At 41.5% G+C, this 19,550-nt stretch overlaps 1 protein-coding gene across 3 annotated transcripts in view; it reads left to right on the top strand.

Moving 5' to 3' along the window:
- The window catches only part of LOC141984071 (OX-2 membrane glycoprotein-like), a 52,134-nt gene extending 32,824 nt beyond the window's left edge, over positions 1-19,310 (top strand). For all 3 annotated transcript variants that reach the window (XM_074947017.1, XM_074947010.1, XM_074947022.1), the window contains one exon: positions 18,342-19,310. In XM_074947017.1, coding sequence (XP_074803118.1) covers positions 18,342-18,348 — 7 coding nt within the window. In that variant the 3' untranslated portion in view covers positions 18,349-19,310. The remainder of the gene's footprint in view (positions 1-18,341) is intronic.
- Positions 19,311-19,550: the final 240 nt, after the last annotated feature.

Genomic DNA, 19,550 nt, shown 5'->3' with positions numbered 1-19,550 from the left:
GTGCATTCCAGCTAAGGATTGGTAAAAACATTTTAATTAATCTGTATTATTGCCTTTATTTAAAATTGTGTAAATGTGGTCTATCAAGAGATTGTCTATTTTTAGATATTTTTCTGCTGCTTTTGCTGGTTTTAATCCTTTCAGGTTTTTTCCCTGTGTGCAAGGTAGTTAATTACTTCTATAAACTTCTCTTTACCTAGAAGCAATACATCATCTCCCATTCCTCTCACATTCTCCTCCCTGACCACATGTGTGTTCTGTTACGCCATACATCTTTTCTCATATTTGAGTATTTTTCTTTTACTATTTTCTGCAGTGGATACTTTTTGGTAACCTCTGCATAGGATACCTTTTGAATGGTTTTATTTCTTTGTATTTCTGTAGCTTGTTCTGCTACTGCACATCCTTTATATGCTGCACCTTGCTTTCTCCTGTAATTGCTGCATTTAGGTTCTGTTGCTTCTACACAATTCTCATATGAGTGATTTACTCCACATTTACTGCACCTCTTTGTTCCCTTATAAATAGCTGCAGCATATCCAAACATTTGACAATTTTATAGCACCTCACCGGGGGGGACTATATGGTTTACCCAGCAAGATTGATACTCCATTTAGACCCTATCCCGAAGTAGCCAACCTTTAAGTGTTATGCTTACAGCCGTAGGTGGCCATGCTTCTCCCTCTTTCCTACAAAGTAACTTGTTTAACAAACAATACTATCTTCATCTGTACTCTTTTTTTTTTCTATCATCCTTGGACAGCCCTAGCACCACTCCATACATTACCTCTCTTCCTTCTGTCAGGAATTTAGGCAGTTGACAAGTAACTTTCATTTTCCCTATGGTTACAGTTTTAAGAAGCTTTTCAGGTTGCTACTTATGTGTACATTCTATCAATAGATTTCCACCCTGCATTTTTTTAGCTCTTTGTATGTCACCAACACTTCACTTGAGCCATTCTGCCATTTTCAGGGCATTAACCTCTCCTATTTTCACATCTTCTGCCACTGATTTGACAACAATGAAATCAGGGCTGGCTCTAGGTTTTTTGTTGCCCCAAGCAAAAAATTTGCTTCCCCAACTGCCCAAGCAAAAAAAAATAATTAAAAAAAAAAGGGGTGGCGGGAATGCTGCCCCTGGAATTGTGCCACCCCAAGCATGTGCTGGCTTTGCTGGTGCCTAGAGCCAGTCCTGGATGAAATGCTGACTTTTATCCTATTTTTGTTGTTCATTTCTATGGATTCCTTCTTCTTCAAATCCTGAAATGTCAAGTGTTTTTTTTCTTTTTTCTAAGCTGAGACCATTCCTCATCCCCTGCTGCTTCTCCTTCATAGCCTTGTCCTTCTCTCCCCCACCTCCTTTATCAGTTTTAGTGTTCAGCCTCTTTTCAGCTGGGGGCCCAGGGCCAGCTGCAGCCATCCACTCAGCCTGCTCCTATAGCCTGCCCTCATCATCTTCAGCCAGACACCAGCACTCAGCCTGACTCAAACCTCAGCCCAGCAGCTAAGCCCTATGTCAAGGTTCCTTCCCCACTCTGAACTCTAGGGTACCGATGAGGGGACCTGCATGAAAAACCCCCTAAGCTTATTTTTACCAGCTTAGGTTAAAACTTCACCAAGGTACAAACTATTTTACCTTTTGTCCCTGGACTTTATTGCTGCCATCACCAAGCGTCTAACAAAATATAACTGGGAAAGAGCCCACTTGGAAACGTCTTCCGCCCAAATCACCCCAAGCCCTACACCCCCTTTCCTGGGGAAGGTTTGATAAAAATCCTCACCAATTTGCATAGGTGAACACAGACCCAAACCCTTGGATCTTAAGCACAATGAAAAAGCAATCAGGTTCTTAAAAGAAGAATTTTAATTAAAGAAAAAGTAAAAGAATCACCTCTGTAAAATCAGGATAGTAAATACCTTACAGGGTAATCAGATTCAAAACATAGAGAATCCCTCTAGGCAAAACCTTATGTTACAAAAAGACACAAAAACAGGAATATCCATTCCATTCAGCACAGCTTATTTTATCAGTCATTTAAACAAAACAGAATCTAACGCATATCTAACTAGATTGCTTATTAACGCTTTACAGGAGTTCTGACCTGCATTCCTGCTCTGGTCCCAGCAAAAGCCACACACAGACAGAGAGAACCCTTTTCCCCCCCCCCTCCCCCACCCCTCCAGCTTTGAAAGTATCTTGTCTCCTCATTGGCCATTTTGGTCAGGTGCCAGCGAGGTTATCTTTAGCTTCTTAACTCTTTACAGGTGAAAGGGTTTTTTCCTCTGCCGAGGAGGGATTTAAAGGTGGTTACCCTTCCCTCTATATTTATGACACCCTATCTGGGCCTGGGCCCAGGCCAACCTTCCCAGCCCGTAACTGCTGGCCTTCCTCCCCTTTAAATCCTACACCCAGTACAGGTGTGGCAAGGTGGGGCTAGCTGAACAGGGCTGTCTATCCTGGGCCTCTCACCCTTAAATTGGCAGGCTAACCTGTTACAAGCGTAATTTGTGTAAACTTTATTTTGTCAGAAATGTTCCAAATATTTCTAGTCTTAAGTGTTAAGGCTACAGCATCTACAAGCTTGAAGCTTCACGCTCAGCCAAGCATGGATACAGCCCTAACAACACTGTTCACTTGATACTGCCGACCAGATGATGTAATTGTCTCATGATGACAACATACTGTTTTATAATCTGCCAGACTTCCATCTTCTATGCTGCTAAATTTAACCTGCATGTCCTCACTAGGGACTTTGGCAAACCATGCTGGAATAAAGGTGAACTCATGCAAAACTTGATATGAATCTCTTCTGAGGAGGAAAAGGTTGGATTTAATGTTCTCTTAGCTAAACTCTCCAATCAAGTAACAAAAGTGTCTGCCAAGAAATTCTGATTTTATGAGATTTCCCCTCTAGTTTGGCATAACTAATGGCTGAGATCATATGAAGAAGCATTCCATCTTTGTGGCTTAGAAAGAAACCACTGGACTTTCTCCGATTGGTAGCCCCAAAACAGACCTTTCACGTCTTCCACTGGAATGACTACAGAATATGCCATAGTGGACGGATAAGCAGTGAAATTGATTGCACAGCAGAATAGCCTCAGATTTACTAGGGCCAAAACCTAGTCTGATAGAAGTTAATGACAAAATTCACATGGATTTCCATTGAAGCATCATTTCACCCTAAATATGTAATAATTCTATTGTCATAGGAGTAAGTGGGTTAGCAAAGGGATGCTGTTTTGTCTTGCTGTGCAAATTTAGACCCATATTCAAAGGTGACTTTTAAGAGGGTTTGTAAGTTACACAAAAGTAAGTGAGTGTGCATCTAACAGCTTGTCTATACTAGAAAGTTGTGCAACCTTAATTATAACAGTATAGTTAAAGAATTACAATCCTCTACAGGATGCATTTGTTTTATATGTTTGTTTTATATTGGTATAGCTGTTCCTGTACCGAAAGGGGAATGACTATCCCAGTATAAACCACCTTTATATCAGCATAATTATGTCCACACTAAGACTTTTACTGATATAAATATGTCAGTTAAAAAAAAATCACATCCTTAACCAAAATAGTAATACCAGTAAAATTTTTAGGTGTAGACCAAGCCTAAGTAAGGCAGTCTGTTAAGTGTCCACTGGCATCCGGGACATAGGCCGGAGAATGTAGAAGGTGTAAGTTTGCCAAAATTTTGACTCCCTCTTGATGTGCTGCCACTCACTTAGACTTATCTGAGTTAACCCACCAAATTTTGCTTTGTAGTTGAGACTGAAAACGGATGGTTACTTGTGTATTCATTAATTTGATCCAGGACAAAGGTTCTCACCTACTTCCCATGATATGGCTTTTTGCTGGAAAAATGGCAAACTTACATCCAAAGGCAAAATTGTGAATTTTAAAAATTTTGCTTTTTTTCACCAAATCAGCTCCACGCTATTCTGTGCAAAATTAGCTTTTTACCACCTCATATTTCCCAAAAATATATATGAGGTGTGAATGAAAATGGTTTTGTTTTTTCTCATCAAAACTTGGAGAGAAAAGTATCCCCCCACCCCCCGATTTTGCCAAAAGCAAGAATTTGTGTTTTACAGCTCTAGCAAGAATAAAAATTTTAAGTGTCACTTGAGATGAACAAAGATATCAGGCTGTCTGTCTTATGTTGCTGGAAGCATAATGTTTGCAAGTCAGTCATTTATAAACCACAGATGGACAAGGCTGTCCATAAACAGATGAAATGAGTAGGGGTGTGCTTGACATATCTCTAGATTTATAAAATAGATTCTCTGCCCCAGAAGCGCTTACTTAAATATTTCCATGACATCCACCACTATTGTATCTGAGTACATTACAGTAATTAAAAAGAAATACAAAACATCAACGGCACCAGAAGGATGATTTAGTAAAATTACTGTTCTACAGCAGACTCTTGTTCAAGCCTAATTAGTTAAAAGACTTGCATCATTCCCTGAAGGCATGGTAGATTCTCAGAGGGAGCCGATCTAACAGATGTAGGGTCTTGGCTGAGAACCTGTGAGTGTGTCTACATTGCAATAAAAAACCCACAGCACTGAGTCTCAGAACTTGGTTCAATTGACTCAGACTTCTGGGGCTTAGGCTGCGGGGCTAAAAATTACAGTGTAGACACTAAGAGTCACTCAGACACATTGAATTGTTTCCTTTCAATACTATGGATACATTCTAATATAAATACAAATATAAAATATAGATATATAATATTAAAATCAATATTTTACTGTAAAGTCAAACTAAATGAAACATTGATGTTACCAGAACAAGAAAGTCAAAACCATTAATTTCAACTGTCTTCCATCAAAAATGTTTGTCAAAATTGAGACATTCTCATACAGCATTTCAATTTTGATGACACTACCTTTTCCGTCAGAAAACTGTTCCTTTGACCGTTTTTCAACCATCTTTTGTACTATCCTGTCTCTGAGAGTGGTCAATGCTGGATTTTCCAGAGAGAGGTGTTAAACATCCATACTGTAACATGTGGGGTGGGGGATAATATCCTCTTGACCCCAGCTGCTGATCAGTTTATGTCCTGAAATGACATGACTTTATAGCCCTTGTAATTTTTATCCTATCTGTGCTACTCCTAGAGAGAGAAATTGAGCAAGATGTTTCAAATTGTCATAAGTAACATAGCCAGAGGTTTTCCAGCTCTCTCATACTGCAGATCATTCCTCTTTTAATACCACAGGTGTGTATTTATCAAAAAGTTGAATTCTGTGGTCCACCAGCTGAGGCTCCACAATTTGAGAACTGCAGCTTTTGAACAGTATTCAGTGCTCATACATATTCTCTCTCATGTACAGACAAAAATCAAGAGCAAGTTACTGAGACATACAGCTGGTCAGAAAATGGAGGGTTTTTTCAATGGAAAATTTAGAGTTTTCAGTGAAAATTGAAAACTGAAATGTTCTGGCCAAAAACCAAAATATTTAATTTGCCAGCCTCGTCTCATCGAAATTGTAGTTCAGATGTTTCATGCTCCTGTTCTCTCTACAGACTTGGTTCTCTGGCTGTACTACATTTCCCATTAGGCACCACAGTCTCCTCTCTTAGTAAAATGAGGCAGTGCTTTATGCAGTTGCATGGCCACAATGCATCATGGGAGATGAAGGCCAGTTGGGAAGCCTGGCCCATCCAAGAGATCACAAATATGAGGGAACCAAACTGCAACTCACATAATGCATCACACTGGCATTTCAGAACTGATTTTTTTTTCAGATTTTTGGACATTCCATTTTTCTACCAAAAAAATCCCCAAAATTTTCAGCAGAAAGCAGACACTTTTTTGCTAAAAAATTCATTTATTTGAAAACCCAATTTTCCATCATAGAACAGATTTGATGAAAAAATTTCCACCAACCCTGTTGAGATTATTGTGTAGCTAGGCTTGGTTCTAAAGTAGCAGGTAGTGATGTGATTTCTTTTATTTTGCATGTCTAGTTAATCATTTAAACCTCACTGAATGAATCATAGAATCACAGGGTTGGAAGGGACCTCAGGAGGCCATCTAGTCCAATCCCCTATACAAAGCAGGACCAACACCCACTAAATCATCCCAGCCAGGGCTTTGTCAAGCCGGGCCTTAAAAACCTCTAAGGATGGAGGTTCCACCACCTACCTAGGCAACCCATTCCAGTGCTTAACCACCCTCCTGGTGAAATAGTGTTTCCTGATATCCAACCTAGACCTCCCCCACTTCAACTTGAGACCATTGCTTCTTGTTCTGTCATCTGTCACCACTAAGAACAGCCTAGCTCCATCCTCTTTGGAACGCCCCTTCAGGTCGTTGAAGGCTGCTATCAAATCTCCCCTCACTCTTCTCTTCTGTAGGCTAAATAACCCCATTTCCGTCAGCCTCTTCTCATAAGTCATGTGCCCTAGCCCCCTAATAATTTTTGCTGCCCTCCGCTGGACTCTCTCCAATTTGTCCACCCCCCTTCTGCAGTGGGGGGACCAAAACTGGATGCAGTACTCCAGGTGTGGCTTCACCAGTGCCAAATAGAGGGGAATAATCACTTTCTTCGGTCTGCTGGCAATGCTCCTTCTAATTCAGCCCAATATGCTGTTAGCCTTCTTGGCAACAAGGGCACACTGCTGACTCATCCACTGTAATCCCAAGGTCCTTTTCTGCAGAACTGCTGCTTAGCCGGTCGGTCCCCGGCCTGTAGCAGTGCATGGGATTTTTCCTTCCTAAATGTAGGACTCTGCACTTGTCCCTGTTGTACCTCATCAGATTTCTTTTGGCCCAATCCTCCAATTTGTCTAGGTCACTCTGGAACCTATCCCTATCCTCCAGCTTATCTACCTCTCCCCCCATCTTCGTGTCATCTGCAAACTTGCTGAGGGTGCAATTAATCCCATCATCCAGATCATTAATAAAGATGTTGAACAAAACCGGCCCCAGATTGACACCTGGGGCACTCCACTTGATACCAGCTGCTAACTAGACATCAAGCCGTTGATCACTACCCATTGAGCCCGACAATCTAGCAAGTTTTCTATCCACCTTATAGTCCATTCATCCAATCCATACTTTTTTAACTTGCTGGCAAGAATACTGTGGGAGACCATATCAAAAAGCTTTGCTAAAGTAAAGATATATCACATCCATCGCTTTCCCCATATCCACAGTGCCAGTTATATCATCGTAGAAGGCAATCAGGTTGGTCGGGCATGACTTGCCCTTGGTGAATCCATGTTGACTGTTCTGATCCCCTTCCTCTCCTCCAAGTGCTTTAAAATGGATTCCTTGAGGACCTGCTGGGGACTGAAGTGAGGCTGACCGGTCTGTAGTTCCCCAGGTTCTCTTTCTTCCCTTTTTTAAATATGAGCACTATATTTGCCTTTTTCCAATTGTCCTGGACCTCCCCCGATCGTCATGAGTTTTCAGAGATCATGGCCAATGGCTCTGCAATCACATCAGCCAACTCCCTCAGCACTCTTGGATGCATTAGATCCGGACCAATGGACTTGTGTGTGTCCAGCTTTTCTAAATAGTCCTTAACCTGTTCTTTCACCATTGAGGGCTGCTCACCTCCTCCCCATACTGTGTTGGCCATGCAGCAGTCTGGGAGCTGACCTTGTCTGTGAAGACCGAGACAAAAAAAGCATTGAGTACTTCAGCTTTTTCCACATCATCTGTCACTATGTTGCCTCCCCCATTCAGTAAGGGTCCCACACTTTCCCTGACCACCTTCTTGTTGCTAACATACCTGTAGAAACCCTTCTTGTCACCCTTCACATCCCTTGCTAGCTGCAACTCCAATTGTGCCTTGGCCTTCCTGATTAGGTGAGAGGGATAGGTCAGTGGTTTAAGCATTGGCCTGCTAAACCCAGGGTTGTGCGTTCAATCCTTGAGGGGGCCATTGAGGGATCTGGGGCAAAAATTGGGGATTGGTCCTGCTTTGAACAGGGGGTTGGACTAGATGACCTCCTGAGGTCCCTTCCAAACCTGACGTTCTATGATTACACCCCTGTATGCTCTAGCAATATCTTTATACTCCTCCCTAGTCATCTGTCCAAATTTCCACTTCTTGTAAGCTTCCTTTTTGAGTTTAAGCTCACAGAAGATTTCACTGTTAAGCCATGCTGGTCGCCTGCTATATTTACTATTCTTTCTGCACATTGGGATGGTTTGTTCCTGCACCCTCAATAAGGCTTCTTTAAAATACAGCCAACTCTCCTGGACTCCTTTCCCCCTCATATTAGCCTCCCAGGGGATCCTGCCCATCAGTTCCCTAGGGGAGTGTAAGTCTACTTTTCTGAAGTCCAGAGTCTGTATTTTGCTACTCTCCTTTCTTCTTTTTGTCAGGATCCTGAACTCAACCATCTCATGGTCACTGCTGCCCAGGTTGCCACCCACTTCTACTTCCCCTACCAATTCTTCCCTGGAAGAATGGAACACACTGTCTTGATTAACTTCTTACTCATGTAAATGTCTAGTACTTATTTTCAGAATTACTCCTCTGTTGTCTCAATGCTATTTTGCAGCACTGTGATTAAAAGTGCTGAAGATTTAGTTGTTGTAGGCAAAAATGGATTGTGAAATCTATGCAGAAGTGTCTGATGTGGCACTACTGCTGGTACGTAGTAATTGCCCCTGACTGGAAGGTTTAGCCCGGGTTTTTGGTTTGAGAATGTCCCAGCATGTCTGATCTGACACTGAAAATTCACCTGAAAGGAGAACCCACTGTATTAAGTCAGTGTTCAGTTGTAAACTTTTAAAATACAATGATAATGTTTTGTTTGGAGTTATGAATATTTCAGAGTTACAACCAAATCCATTCCCAAGGTGTTCATAACTCTGAAGTTCTACTGTATTTCCAAGGTGGCAGAATATCACAGTCAGAATGTCTCATTGACACTAGAGTCTTGTTTTAGAATTGCCGTTGTTTAGTCTGGTGTGGCTTTCTTGTAAAGGGGAGAGTATTTTGGTTGTGGACAGATGAATATTCTGCAATTCCAGAAATACATTTTGCCACAGTGAGTTGGTTTGGATCCAGGTGGAAAATAATCTTACAAACCACAAAGAAAGCCATTACAGCAATCCCTCACAGTGACGTATGGTATAATTAAAGGGGTAATTTTGTGGTAATTAAGTTACTCAAATCCTCCCCGCCCTATCCAAGGATAAACATTGCACAACACAAAAGTAAGAGTATTTATGAACTGTTCTTGGTTTAATAATACACTATGCCCATACTGCTCTCTACTTGTACTTAGAGTTATTTTTAAAAGAAGAATTACGAATGCAGGATTACTCATGCATCTGCCAGTATCAGCAGGAATGCAGGTCAGAACTCCTGTAAAGGGTTAATAAGCAATCTAGCTAGATATGCGTTAGATTCTGTTTTGTTTAAATGGCTGATAAAATAAGTTGTGCTGAATGGAATGGATATTCCTGTTTTTGTGTCTTTTTGTAATTTAAGGTTTTGTCTAGAGGGATTCTCTATGTTTTGAATCGGATTACCCTGTAAGGTATTTACCATCCTGATTTTACAGAGGTGATTCTTTTACTTTTTCTTCAATTAAAATTCTTCTTTTAAGAACCTGATTGCTTTTTCATTGTTCTTCTGTGAGTTACAACTCTCTAAATGTAGAGTTCCTCAGTTTCAGTCCATCGTGGTTCTCCAGATTTATACTTGTGTGACCAAAACCAGAATTTGACCGGGTGTATGCAAAATTCCATGGGCAATTGCATTTATTTCCTGGAGGACCAAGTACAACTGAAACTAATTGTATTGGCTGTACATGCAGTTGTGTGTATCTAAGAGTGGACACATGAAACCTTTCAGATTTTATCTGTTACAGAAGAAAGAGTCTGTTGTGCTCCCAGCTACATAGTAACTCAGTAACCAAGAGAGAAATTCTCTTGTGTGCAAAGGGCCAGTACACAGTCTTCAAAATGAGCCATCTGTTGGCCCTCTGCACAGGGGGGAATTTCACATAATTGCCTCCCACACCTCATTTGTGTCATTTCACGGTGTAAAATGATTTCTAATAGCTCCTTTCGGCTGTTCATTCAAATCATGTAGCCATGTTCAAAATCACTGGCCTTGGAAAGCTTTATTTTACTGATATGGAGGAAAAAATTAACATGACCTTAACATATGAACAATTGTTTCACTCTTACAAATCCCTATTTAATTCCTCGCAGAAATTATTTGCACGTGATCTTTGAAACGCTAAGGCTGGCTCTGCCATGTAAGGAGAGTAACCATTCCATTTCGGTCTCTTTTATCTACATAAATTGTGAAAACTCATGATAGAACAGGATTTCTAGATCAGCTTATCTGGCAGCTTTGGGCTGTCAGATTTTATGTAGTTTCTTATCTAAAGGTGGGTCTCCCTCTGAATAAGTTGTTTGTTATTGGAATAAATATTTACAGTGGATCAGACGTCAACTCAGTGGATGAAACATCAGATGTAGTTGTAAACTATTCCCACTATAGTTACTTTTGTCAGGTGTCTTTTTGTTGTGTGTATTTCACTGTTGCTAACCTCGAGATCAAAACCCCTGAATTAGACCCCCCCGCAAACTAATGAGATTTTAAAACATGATATTATTTTTTCCATCTTTTGATTTTGAACTGCCCATCTCCTGTGTGTGTGTGTGTGTCACAATTACCATTGCTCACTCTCCTAAATGTTATTGGGTAACGTGATTTTGGCCCCCGCTGCATGAGATCTCACCCTGACATCGGCCCATTCCCTGCCCAGCAATTAATCCTGTCCCCCAGCCCTGTCCAAAAGTTCAGTCCGCACCCAGCCCACATTCCCCATCAGTTCAGCCCAGCCTCATCTCTGTCCCACCTGAGGTTCTTGACCCTACTTTTTCTAGATGTTGGCCGATAGCAGAGGGGTTCCCTCTCCCCTTTCTAGAGTGGGAGGTGCAGCTCCAGTGCCTCTTCACCCCCCTCTACCTCTTCCCAGGCTGGATGCAGCAGGGGGAGGGGCAAGGAGGGGAGGCACAGTTCTGTCTGGGTTGCTCACAGGCAGGGAGGAGGGAGTGGAGCCTCACTGAGCTGATGGGCTCTTTGCATCCTCCCCCCTCCTGTGAGAATGGAGAACGAGAGTAGAGACTCTGCTGGATTCTGGCAGGGCAAAAATTTGCAAGGCACCTGGAGCTTCTTGCATCATTGTGAGATGGGCTCCAGAATGCTCTAAAATTCTGGCACTAATAAAAAAAATTAAAAAAAACATGATAGTTGGCAACACAGGTATTTTGTCATATCAAGTTATTTGTGCAACTTTAAAATCATGGTCAAAATTGACTCATGATTTTGGGTGCCTATTTTTTGGTGCCCAGTTTGCATCACCTTATGGGGGCCTGATGTCATGACCCTGTGGCTTTTGAACCTGAGTCTGTGAGGTTCCCAACTGAGTGCTATCTCCCTGCTCTCAGCCAGCAGCTTCTTCCCAACTGACCAGGTGGAGCAACCATACAACCTGAAGTTACATGAGGGAGGCCTCCCTTGGGCCTGCTTGAGGAACAACAGGACCTCTGATTGGTCAGGGCTTCCTATTTAAACACAAAGAGGTACAGGAAATTGGTTGCACTACTAGGCACTATCTGGTTATTGTTTGGACACTCTAGTGATCCCTCACTCTCAAGTGGGGAGGGAGGCCACTCCACCTCATTGCATGTGGCAACAGTAGTCGGGCTCAGGCCCCTCTGGCTGTGGCCAAGCAACAAGCAGTCTATAGCTCACAGCCTCCTGGGTCGTGCAAATAACAGTTAAGAGTCTAAGGCTGTGTCCAGAGTCCCAGGGGAGCCACACTGAGGTAACTCTGTTAGGGCAAACTGCAAAGAAAGGGGCAGACAATCCCCAAAGCTGGTGGTCATTCCAATACTTAGATCCTCCAAGCTAGCACAAAACAACTTCTATAATACCTTACTGGTTACACAGAAGCCAAAACACAGTTCCCTTAAAAGCAACCCAGCCCTTGGGTTCCCGCCAGACAGCCATGTCAAATATGAAAGTTCAATCAATCCGAAAGGATCAGATCCATTACCTTCCAGGATAATGAATATTTCAGATCTTACTCAAATACATGCTTACAGCCAATTCTTAATTAAACTAAAATTTTTAAAAAATAAAAGAGGTTATTGGTTAAAAGATTATACAAACAGACATGAGTACAGCTGTGAAATCAGTGTCATAGTAGAGATGGTGAGCTTTAGTGTTGCAAAGAGTTCTGGAAGCAGTGATGGCATAAACTGCTAACTGGTTAAATCTCTGGTTGCTCCCAATTATTTGGAAGGTCCGCAGTCCCTTGGTTAGAATACTCCCATTAGCATAAGTTCATAGTCCAGAGATCAGATCAGGTAAGAAGCAAAATGGAGATGTTTCTAGGGCCTTTTATAGTTTCTGCCCTAGTTTATATGGAGGGAAAGCCACTATTTCAAACAAAGCCCTCCGCACAGCTTGTGGAAGAATTCAGGTAACACGATGGTGTTTAGTGTCACATGGTCTCAACACAGGCCTTTGCATGCGCCGCTGAGTCATAGCAGGAACCATCACCCATACTCTAGCTAGAATATCCACAGAAAGTCCATTAGGTGTAGATGAGCTTCTGCCATGGCCCATTGTGAGTTAAGTGTTCTTTGATGGGCCATTCAACTTTAATAGTCCCTTCACAATGTGATGGCTAAATACCTTGTGGGTCTTACCACAGGAGCAAACACATTTGAAATACAGGTACATAGTCAATATACATAACTCCAGAAACAAAAGTGATACATGATACAAATAGGATAATCATGTTCAGCAAACCATAACTTTTTAGACACCTTACATGACATACTGTGCACAAGCTTTGTTGCAATTGTATAACAGTAGTAGTAACAATAATCTACATGGTCACATTTTAATCAGATAATGTCAGAGGGGCTCTGGCCCCCAAGCGGGGCAGAGCAATAAGCAGTCTTTAGCCCTGAGCTTCCTGGCTAAGACAGACAGCAATCAATAGTCTAGAGCCCACAACCTCCTGGCTGGGGCAACCAACAATCAAAGTATAGGCCTTCAGGCCTAGGGTGAGTGTGCTACCAATCCCTAGGTGTGGGGTAGCAGCAAAAGGGGTAGAAGGACCCAACCCCACCCTATTTCACTGGATCCCAGCCCAGGGCCCTATTAGTGGTGGGTAGTCCCACCCCTGGGTTGGCAGGGAAACCAAAATCCGCTGCTTGGCTTCCCGGCAACACAATCTGGCTGAAGTCTGGTTCCCCGGGGCTACTTCCTACCCCAGCTAGTCAGCGTTGCTCCATCGAGCTGGGGTTCTGTCTCGTTTTCTCATAGTGGGGTAGCAGCCTCTTCAGCTACTCCTTGGGGTCCTCTTCATTCGGTAGAGTTCTGGTCTGCTCGGCTGCTGGACTAGGGTCCTGCAGAAGGGTCAACCTGCCTAGAAGAGACATCTGCTTCCTTCCCTTGTGCAGCCTCAACTGTGCTGCAGGGCCCGCCCTTTTATACTTCCTGTTGTACCCCGGTACTTCCGGCAGGGGGTGGGGAGGGTTTGGCTCTGCCCATCACAGGGAGTGGAATGGTCCCTCACTCTCAAGTCTGGAGGGAGGCCACTCCACTCACTACAGCCCTCTTGCCTCATGCTACAGACTCTGACCTGCTTGATTCCTGGTATCCTGACCTTGGCTTGACTCCTGGTGACCCAAATATTGTCTAACCTTCTTGGGGTTAGTTTGACTGGCTCCTGCCTGATTCCTGGTAACATGAACATGACACTCCTGAATCAGGTTGCTAACCACTAGATCTGGCTGCCTACCGCCTGGCTCTGACACCCGATATTCAGAAGAGCTGAGCACTGCCCTCTGAAAATCAGATTCCTTTTTAGGTGTCTCAAGCTGGACTCCCAATATTGTGAGTAAAATTTGAAAAATTAGGTATATGTACTTGGAACAAATGTTCTTATCTATGTGCTACTAGTAATAGCTTGCATTATTGAAAAATAGGGAAAATTCAATACCCCATTTGCTTTTCACTGTTTATTCTATTCTGTTTGTTTACAATAACATTGATTTAGCTTTGTTTATTTTCAATCTCACCTTCAAACTCTCGAAGTGGCAATGTGTAGGCTGCAAATGCTGCAAGGGAATATTTGTTTTAAAACAGCTGTTTTCATCTGAATTGCACACAAATTATGCAAGATTTATTTTTGTCTTTATTCTGCAATAACTTTTTTCCAAAATATGAAGTCTCATCCAAAAATTAGTTGTTAGTCTTCCTTTATCGCAAAGATAGCACTACCAAGGAAATTAGGGTCAGAATAATATCATCTTGATCTATCCCGCAGTGAGTGAATTCATAGGAAATGGAAAGCAAAGCTTTCTAAATGATTCCAGTAAATAATCAATAATTCCTATCATGTGCAAATAGATTACCTAAAATTAGATGCTTAAAATTCCATTAAGATGAGATGATCATTCAGGCTGTTGTGTATATATAGCTATAGTCCCTGACTCTTCTCTGAACACGCTTTCTTATTTTTGCCCAGTTATTTCAGTATACAGTGGACTTGGCACTCATAAGTGCCACCTGGTGAATATACAGTTGCACTTACAACTGTGTTTGTTTGCTCTGGTTGTGTATGTAATTGTGCCAGTTTTGTATGTTCAAGTTGGGGCCTCTCTTTATTAAATCTATGATAGTATTCGGGTAATGTAACATCATCATGTGGTGCAATATCGTGAACTTTGTGTCATGATGGTTTGGAAGCAGAAGACAATATTTTGGGGGTATTTATTGAATATGTTTGTATTTATATATGCAAAACAACTTACTTAGGAGAACTCATTGCTGTTTGAAACTAACAGTTTGATTGTCCTAGGGACTAAAACCTTTATCAATAATCCACAGGCAGCAGCAGTTAAAAGTATCCCAATATTGTTCCTGAAAACTTGGCTGGAACTTCTTTCTGCTGGGTCCATTTAGCCGCTGGTGTACAGCAAGGTGCCAATTGTTGTGTGATCTTTGTGATGAGAGGATATTTATTCACTGGGAAATGGACTGCAAACATAGCAAGTCATTTTTCATAGGCCGCTGGAGAGCAGTTGGATTGATTTAGAACATGGTTGATTTAATTCAACAAATAGAAAACTTTGCTTTATATCACCCATTTTAGTCATGTTTTCCATTTGTCCTTATTTTCTTAAGGAAAGGCTGATATAACTATCAAAACATATTTCTTTGGCAACCTCCGCTATAGCAGTCAGGATTATGCCAGTTACTATGTGATAATAGCTAGTCTATGATGCACAGAGAGTCTGGATGCTATTTTCTGGAAGAAAAATACAATTAATCTTCTTACTATATATTTGGGTAGGTCCTTAGAATAAACCAAATACAATTTTGTTTTGTACAATAACTCTTAAATCAGACCTTTAATTTGATCCCAGATGTATAGTTTCCCAGGCCTCATGATGTAATGAGATGGGAATTGCTTGCCGCTGATGCTGTCACAGACAGAGATGTTGATTTGATTATTTATAGTTAAATATAGCTTTTACATTAGATTTGGTATGACTTTTTTTTAACCAGACAGATACATGATACACGTTGATGCACGTTGATTTAACCATCTATGTAGCCATCCTTCAGAAATTAAGACTCTGAATATTCTTTTTATATTTCGATTTTTAATTACTCCATTTTTTTCATTGGTAGAAAATATGTTTCTTATTTACCAGGTAACTTTTTACCCATGATTTCTATCAAGCTGCTTTTGGATGGAAATTGGGTTTGAATTAAAAAATGCACATATCAATCAGCATTTAAAAATTGTTTTAATTAGTTAAATAAAACTACTTTAAATGTATAGATTACATAAGAAAAAAAGTGAAACTAAAAGTGTTTCTGCAGATCTTTTGTGCACAACAGGCTGAAACGACTAACAACTGGAAATAAATAAATTACCAGAGCTCACTCCGTTCTAAAGACCAAAAATAATATAAAAACTTAAGGCAGTACATGGCATGTTGTGCCATATTTATACAGCTGGAGTTCAAAAGTTTGTTAAAGATGGCTTGCCCCCCAATTGATTCTGTATATAAAACAAGTAGCACCTTAGAGACTAACCAATTTATTTGAGCATGAGCTTTCGTGAGCTACAGCTCCCTTCATTGGTTGCATCCGATGAAGGGAGCTGTAGCTCACGAAAGCTCATGCTCAAATAAATTGGTTAGTCTCTAAGGTGCCACTAGTCTCCTTTTCTTTTTGCGAATACAGACTAACACGGGTGCTACTCTGAAACCTGTATATAAAACAAAATCTTGGACTCGGTCCTCACAGTATATAAGGAGGGCTCATTGGTTCAGCATATAATTAAAAAAAATATATTTTAGTAGATTATAGTATGGTTCAGCCGTGTAAGGTGTGGCTTGCCTGTTATGGGCTGGAGGGCCTGGGGTGAGCACACCCTGATCACTGCATTTTCCACTGCGTGCATCCGATGAAGGGAGCTGTAGCTTATGCTCAAAGCTGAAAGCTTATACTCAAATAAATGTGTTAGTCTCTAAGGTGCCACAAGTCCTCCTGTTCTTTTTGCGGATACAGACTAACACAGCTGCTACTCTGAAACCTGATTACTGAATGAACCACAGCTGAGAAATCATGTGATTTCCCCATAAAAAGCTGTTGGGGATGAGGGGGATCAGGAAACCGCAGAAAGTGAAAGGCTCTTGCAGGAAATGTCTGATATCAGGGGAGTTTGGAACCTTTTGTGGGAAACCCTGATTGGGTCTGGGCTTGGAGGCCAGAACTGGAGGGCTGAGCAGGGAGGGGAGAACAGAGTGGGGCAGAAGAAGAGCTCTGGTGGTGATAGAACATGCCACATCTAAGTATAAACTTTTCTGTTGTGGTGATGAATGTCATTGTGGGACTCTGAGGATTGTTGTGAACTGTTTCAATTAAAGCGGGCATGGTTGGTGGTAACTCAGAGAAGCCCAAGTGCGGTTCTTAAGGAGCCTCAAGGAGAGGAGAAACAGTGGGTGGGGTGCTGCAGAGTGATCTCCAGCCATGAGGGGTCACTCAGGAGGCAGCTGGCCTTGTTACAGGCCTTAACTTTAAGTTTAATTTTCAACATGTTTGTTTTCAAAAATAAAACTCCAATTTAAATTTTAAAAATCTGGTTTTTTGGTCTGTTTTATTTTATTTTTATTCTGATTTTTATTCATGGTCCTGGACAGTCATCAGTTGGTAACTACCACTGGTAACTACTCACTACTGACCTGGGGTGGATTTGATTCAGTGATCTATTATACAGGTAAAATGCTCCATCAAGTTAAACCAGCAACCCCACCATCACCACTGTTATGAATCTTCAGAAAAGGACGGTGTTCCATCGGGACAGCTTGTGCCAAAAGAGAAATAACTGGCACAGAGAAAAGGAGTACTTGTGGCATCTTAGAGACTAACCAATTTATTTAAGCATGAGCTTTCGTGAGCTACAGCTCACTTCATCGGATGCATAGTGAGCTGTAGCTCACGAAAGCTTATGCTCAAATAAATTGGGTAGTCTCTAAGGTGCCACAAGTACTCCTTTTCTTTTTGTGAATACAGACTAACACAGCTGTTACTCTGAAAACTGGCACAGAGTATGCTCTAGTCATTAACTTTTGAATAATCTCTTTTGAGCCTCTTTCAGAAACAGATTCTCAAGGCACTTTCTCTAGTTAGAAAACAAAAAACAAAACACAGCCTCCAGAAGGCTTTCACTTTAAGAATCCTCTTCCTTGGGGGAAAGTAGTAAACCTGGCATTGAGGAGACTGCTGTCAGAAGTATACTGAAGCCCACACAGGGGAACCTGATAACAGATAAGCAATTGCTGCATGGGGACCTAGCTGCCGAGCATGAGTAGATGTAGTTGTAACTCCTTAAGGTGCTCTGTCTGCCTTTAGTGGCTGGACCTCATAGAGGTTTGAGTCTGTATAGTCTTTGAACTAACAGACCGGAGCTCCTGTTGTTAGATCAATAGGTCCTTGGTAAAACCCTAAAGATCACATGTTTATAATTATATATTTACTGGCAGTTGTGTTATTCATTCACTAGATGTCTCTCTGTGCTACAGAGATTTCCAGATGAAGTAGGCTTCCTGGTAAGCAAGGGAAATAAAGGTGGAACTCAAGCTACATGGGAGCCTGTCTGTGGATAAGAAATCCAACACTCAATATAATGTGACTAGGGGAGCCTTTAGTTACAGCTGCTGCTGTATTTTAAGCAGTCGGTCAGTCCTCTTTTCTTGCTTTCAACAATCAACAAGATTTTCTTCCCTTTTTTTTTTTTTTCCTTCTAGAATCTAGAGCATCTTAACCCATCTACTGGATCATTCCTTGGCAAACCTGATTCAGCATTAGAAGCAGTGACCTGGCGTGACCTGAAAGTTACATCAATAAAAGGGAAGTGTGATCCAACCTAGACTCAGTAGCTAGAAGATAGGAAGTAAAAAACCTGGCACCAGATTCAGACATATAAGGGACAAACCTAATGTCATCTGTCTCAGTCCCACTGGACAGCAACTATCCACCTGCTTCTTTCCTCCTATCTAGCTGATCAGGTGGTTCTTCAGCAGTGAATGACTGATGGATCTGGATCATCTGTCCATGGAATTCATTCACAAGACTTGTTGCTTCCCTTCCTTACATTCCTCCTCTTGCTGTTGATCTTCAACATGGCTCCAGCCACACTTCATTTACCTGGCACTACTGGTGAATGAGTATTAAGACAGGCCATCAACCAGACAGAGCAGTAGTGCTTTAAGCCTTGTATCCCATCTAGAGCACTGTTATTACCTTCCTATAAGGCATTTGGCTATTCTATTCCATTAACCTTTGTTCTTGCACCAGTCATGTTTCACGTTATTTAACTTTTTGTAAGACATGCTGGGTTACAGTTTTATGTACACACTATATGCATATTTATTAAGGCAACAGGGAACATTTAGCAGCTGAGTTTCTTGAAACTAAAGTAACTGTTTCAGATTCAAAGTTCACATCTATTTGTGTGAGGAAAGACAGATCTCTTCAATTTTCCAGAGCTGCAGCTGTTTCAATACCCCAGTGTGATACAAGCATTTGTATGTGCATTACGTGTATTCATCTTTGTGTTTGTAAGGCCATTAGAGATAGCTGCTGACAGTTACTGTTGTGCTAGGGACTTTGTTATTGCTGCTTAATGATTCTCTTACCTGAAGCTACCTCTCTTACTAATTCATTGATTCTATTGTTCATCATTGTGTTCTAGCTATGCTGAAAAAAGACCAAATAAAGCTATTTTGAAAATTAAAGGCTCTATGCATTTGTTCTCTGAGTAGCCTGCACATTACTTTATACTGTGATCCCATTTCCTCCATCTGAGCAAAACAGAAACAAGCCAAGCAAGTTGCTACCTGGCAGAGAGAGACACAGCCGCTGCAAGGAGCTGTGTTCATGACTTAGTAGGTGGTACTTTCCCACAAGTTAGAAATGACCCAAAGCCCCAGCATGGTTTTAAGGTGTTGCTGGAG

This window comes from Natator depressus, chromosome 1 (genome assembly GCF_965152275.1).
Source record: "Natator depressus isolate rNatDep1 chromosome 1, rNatDep2.hap1, whole genome shotgun sequence".
Taxonomy (NCBI): domain Eukaryota; kingdom Metazoa; phylum Chordata; order Testudines; family Cheloniidae; genus Natator; species Natator depressus.
The sequence above is the reverse complement of the archived record's forward strand: the minus strand, read 5'-3'. Positions and strand labels throughout refer to the sequence as shown.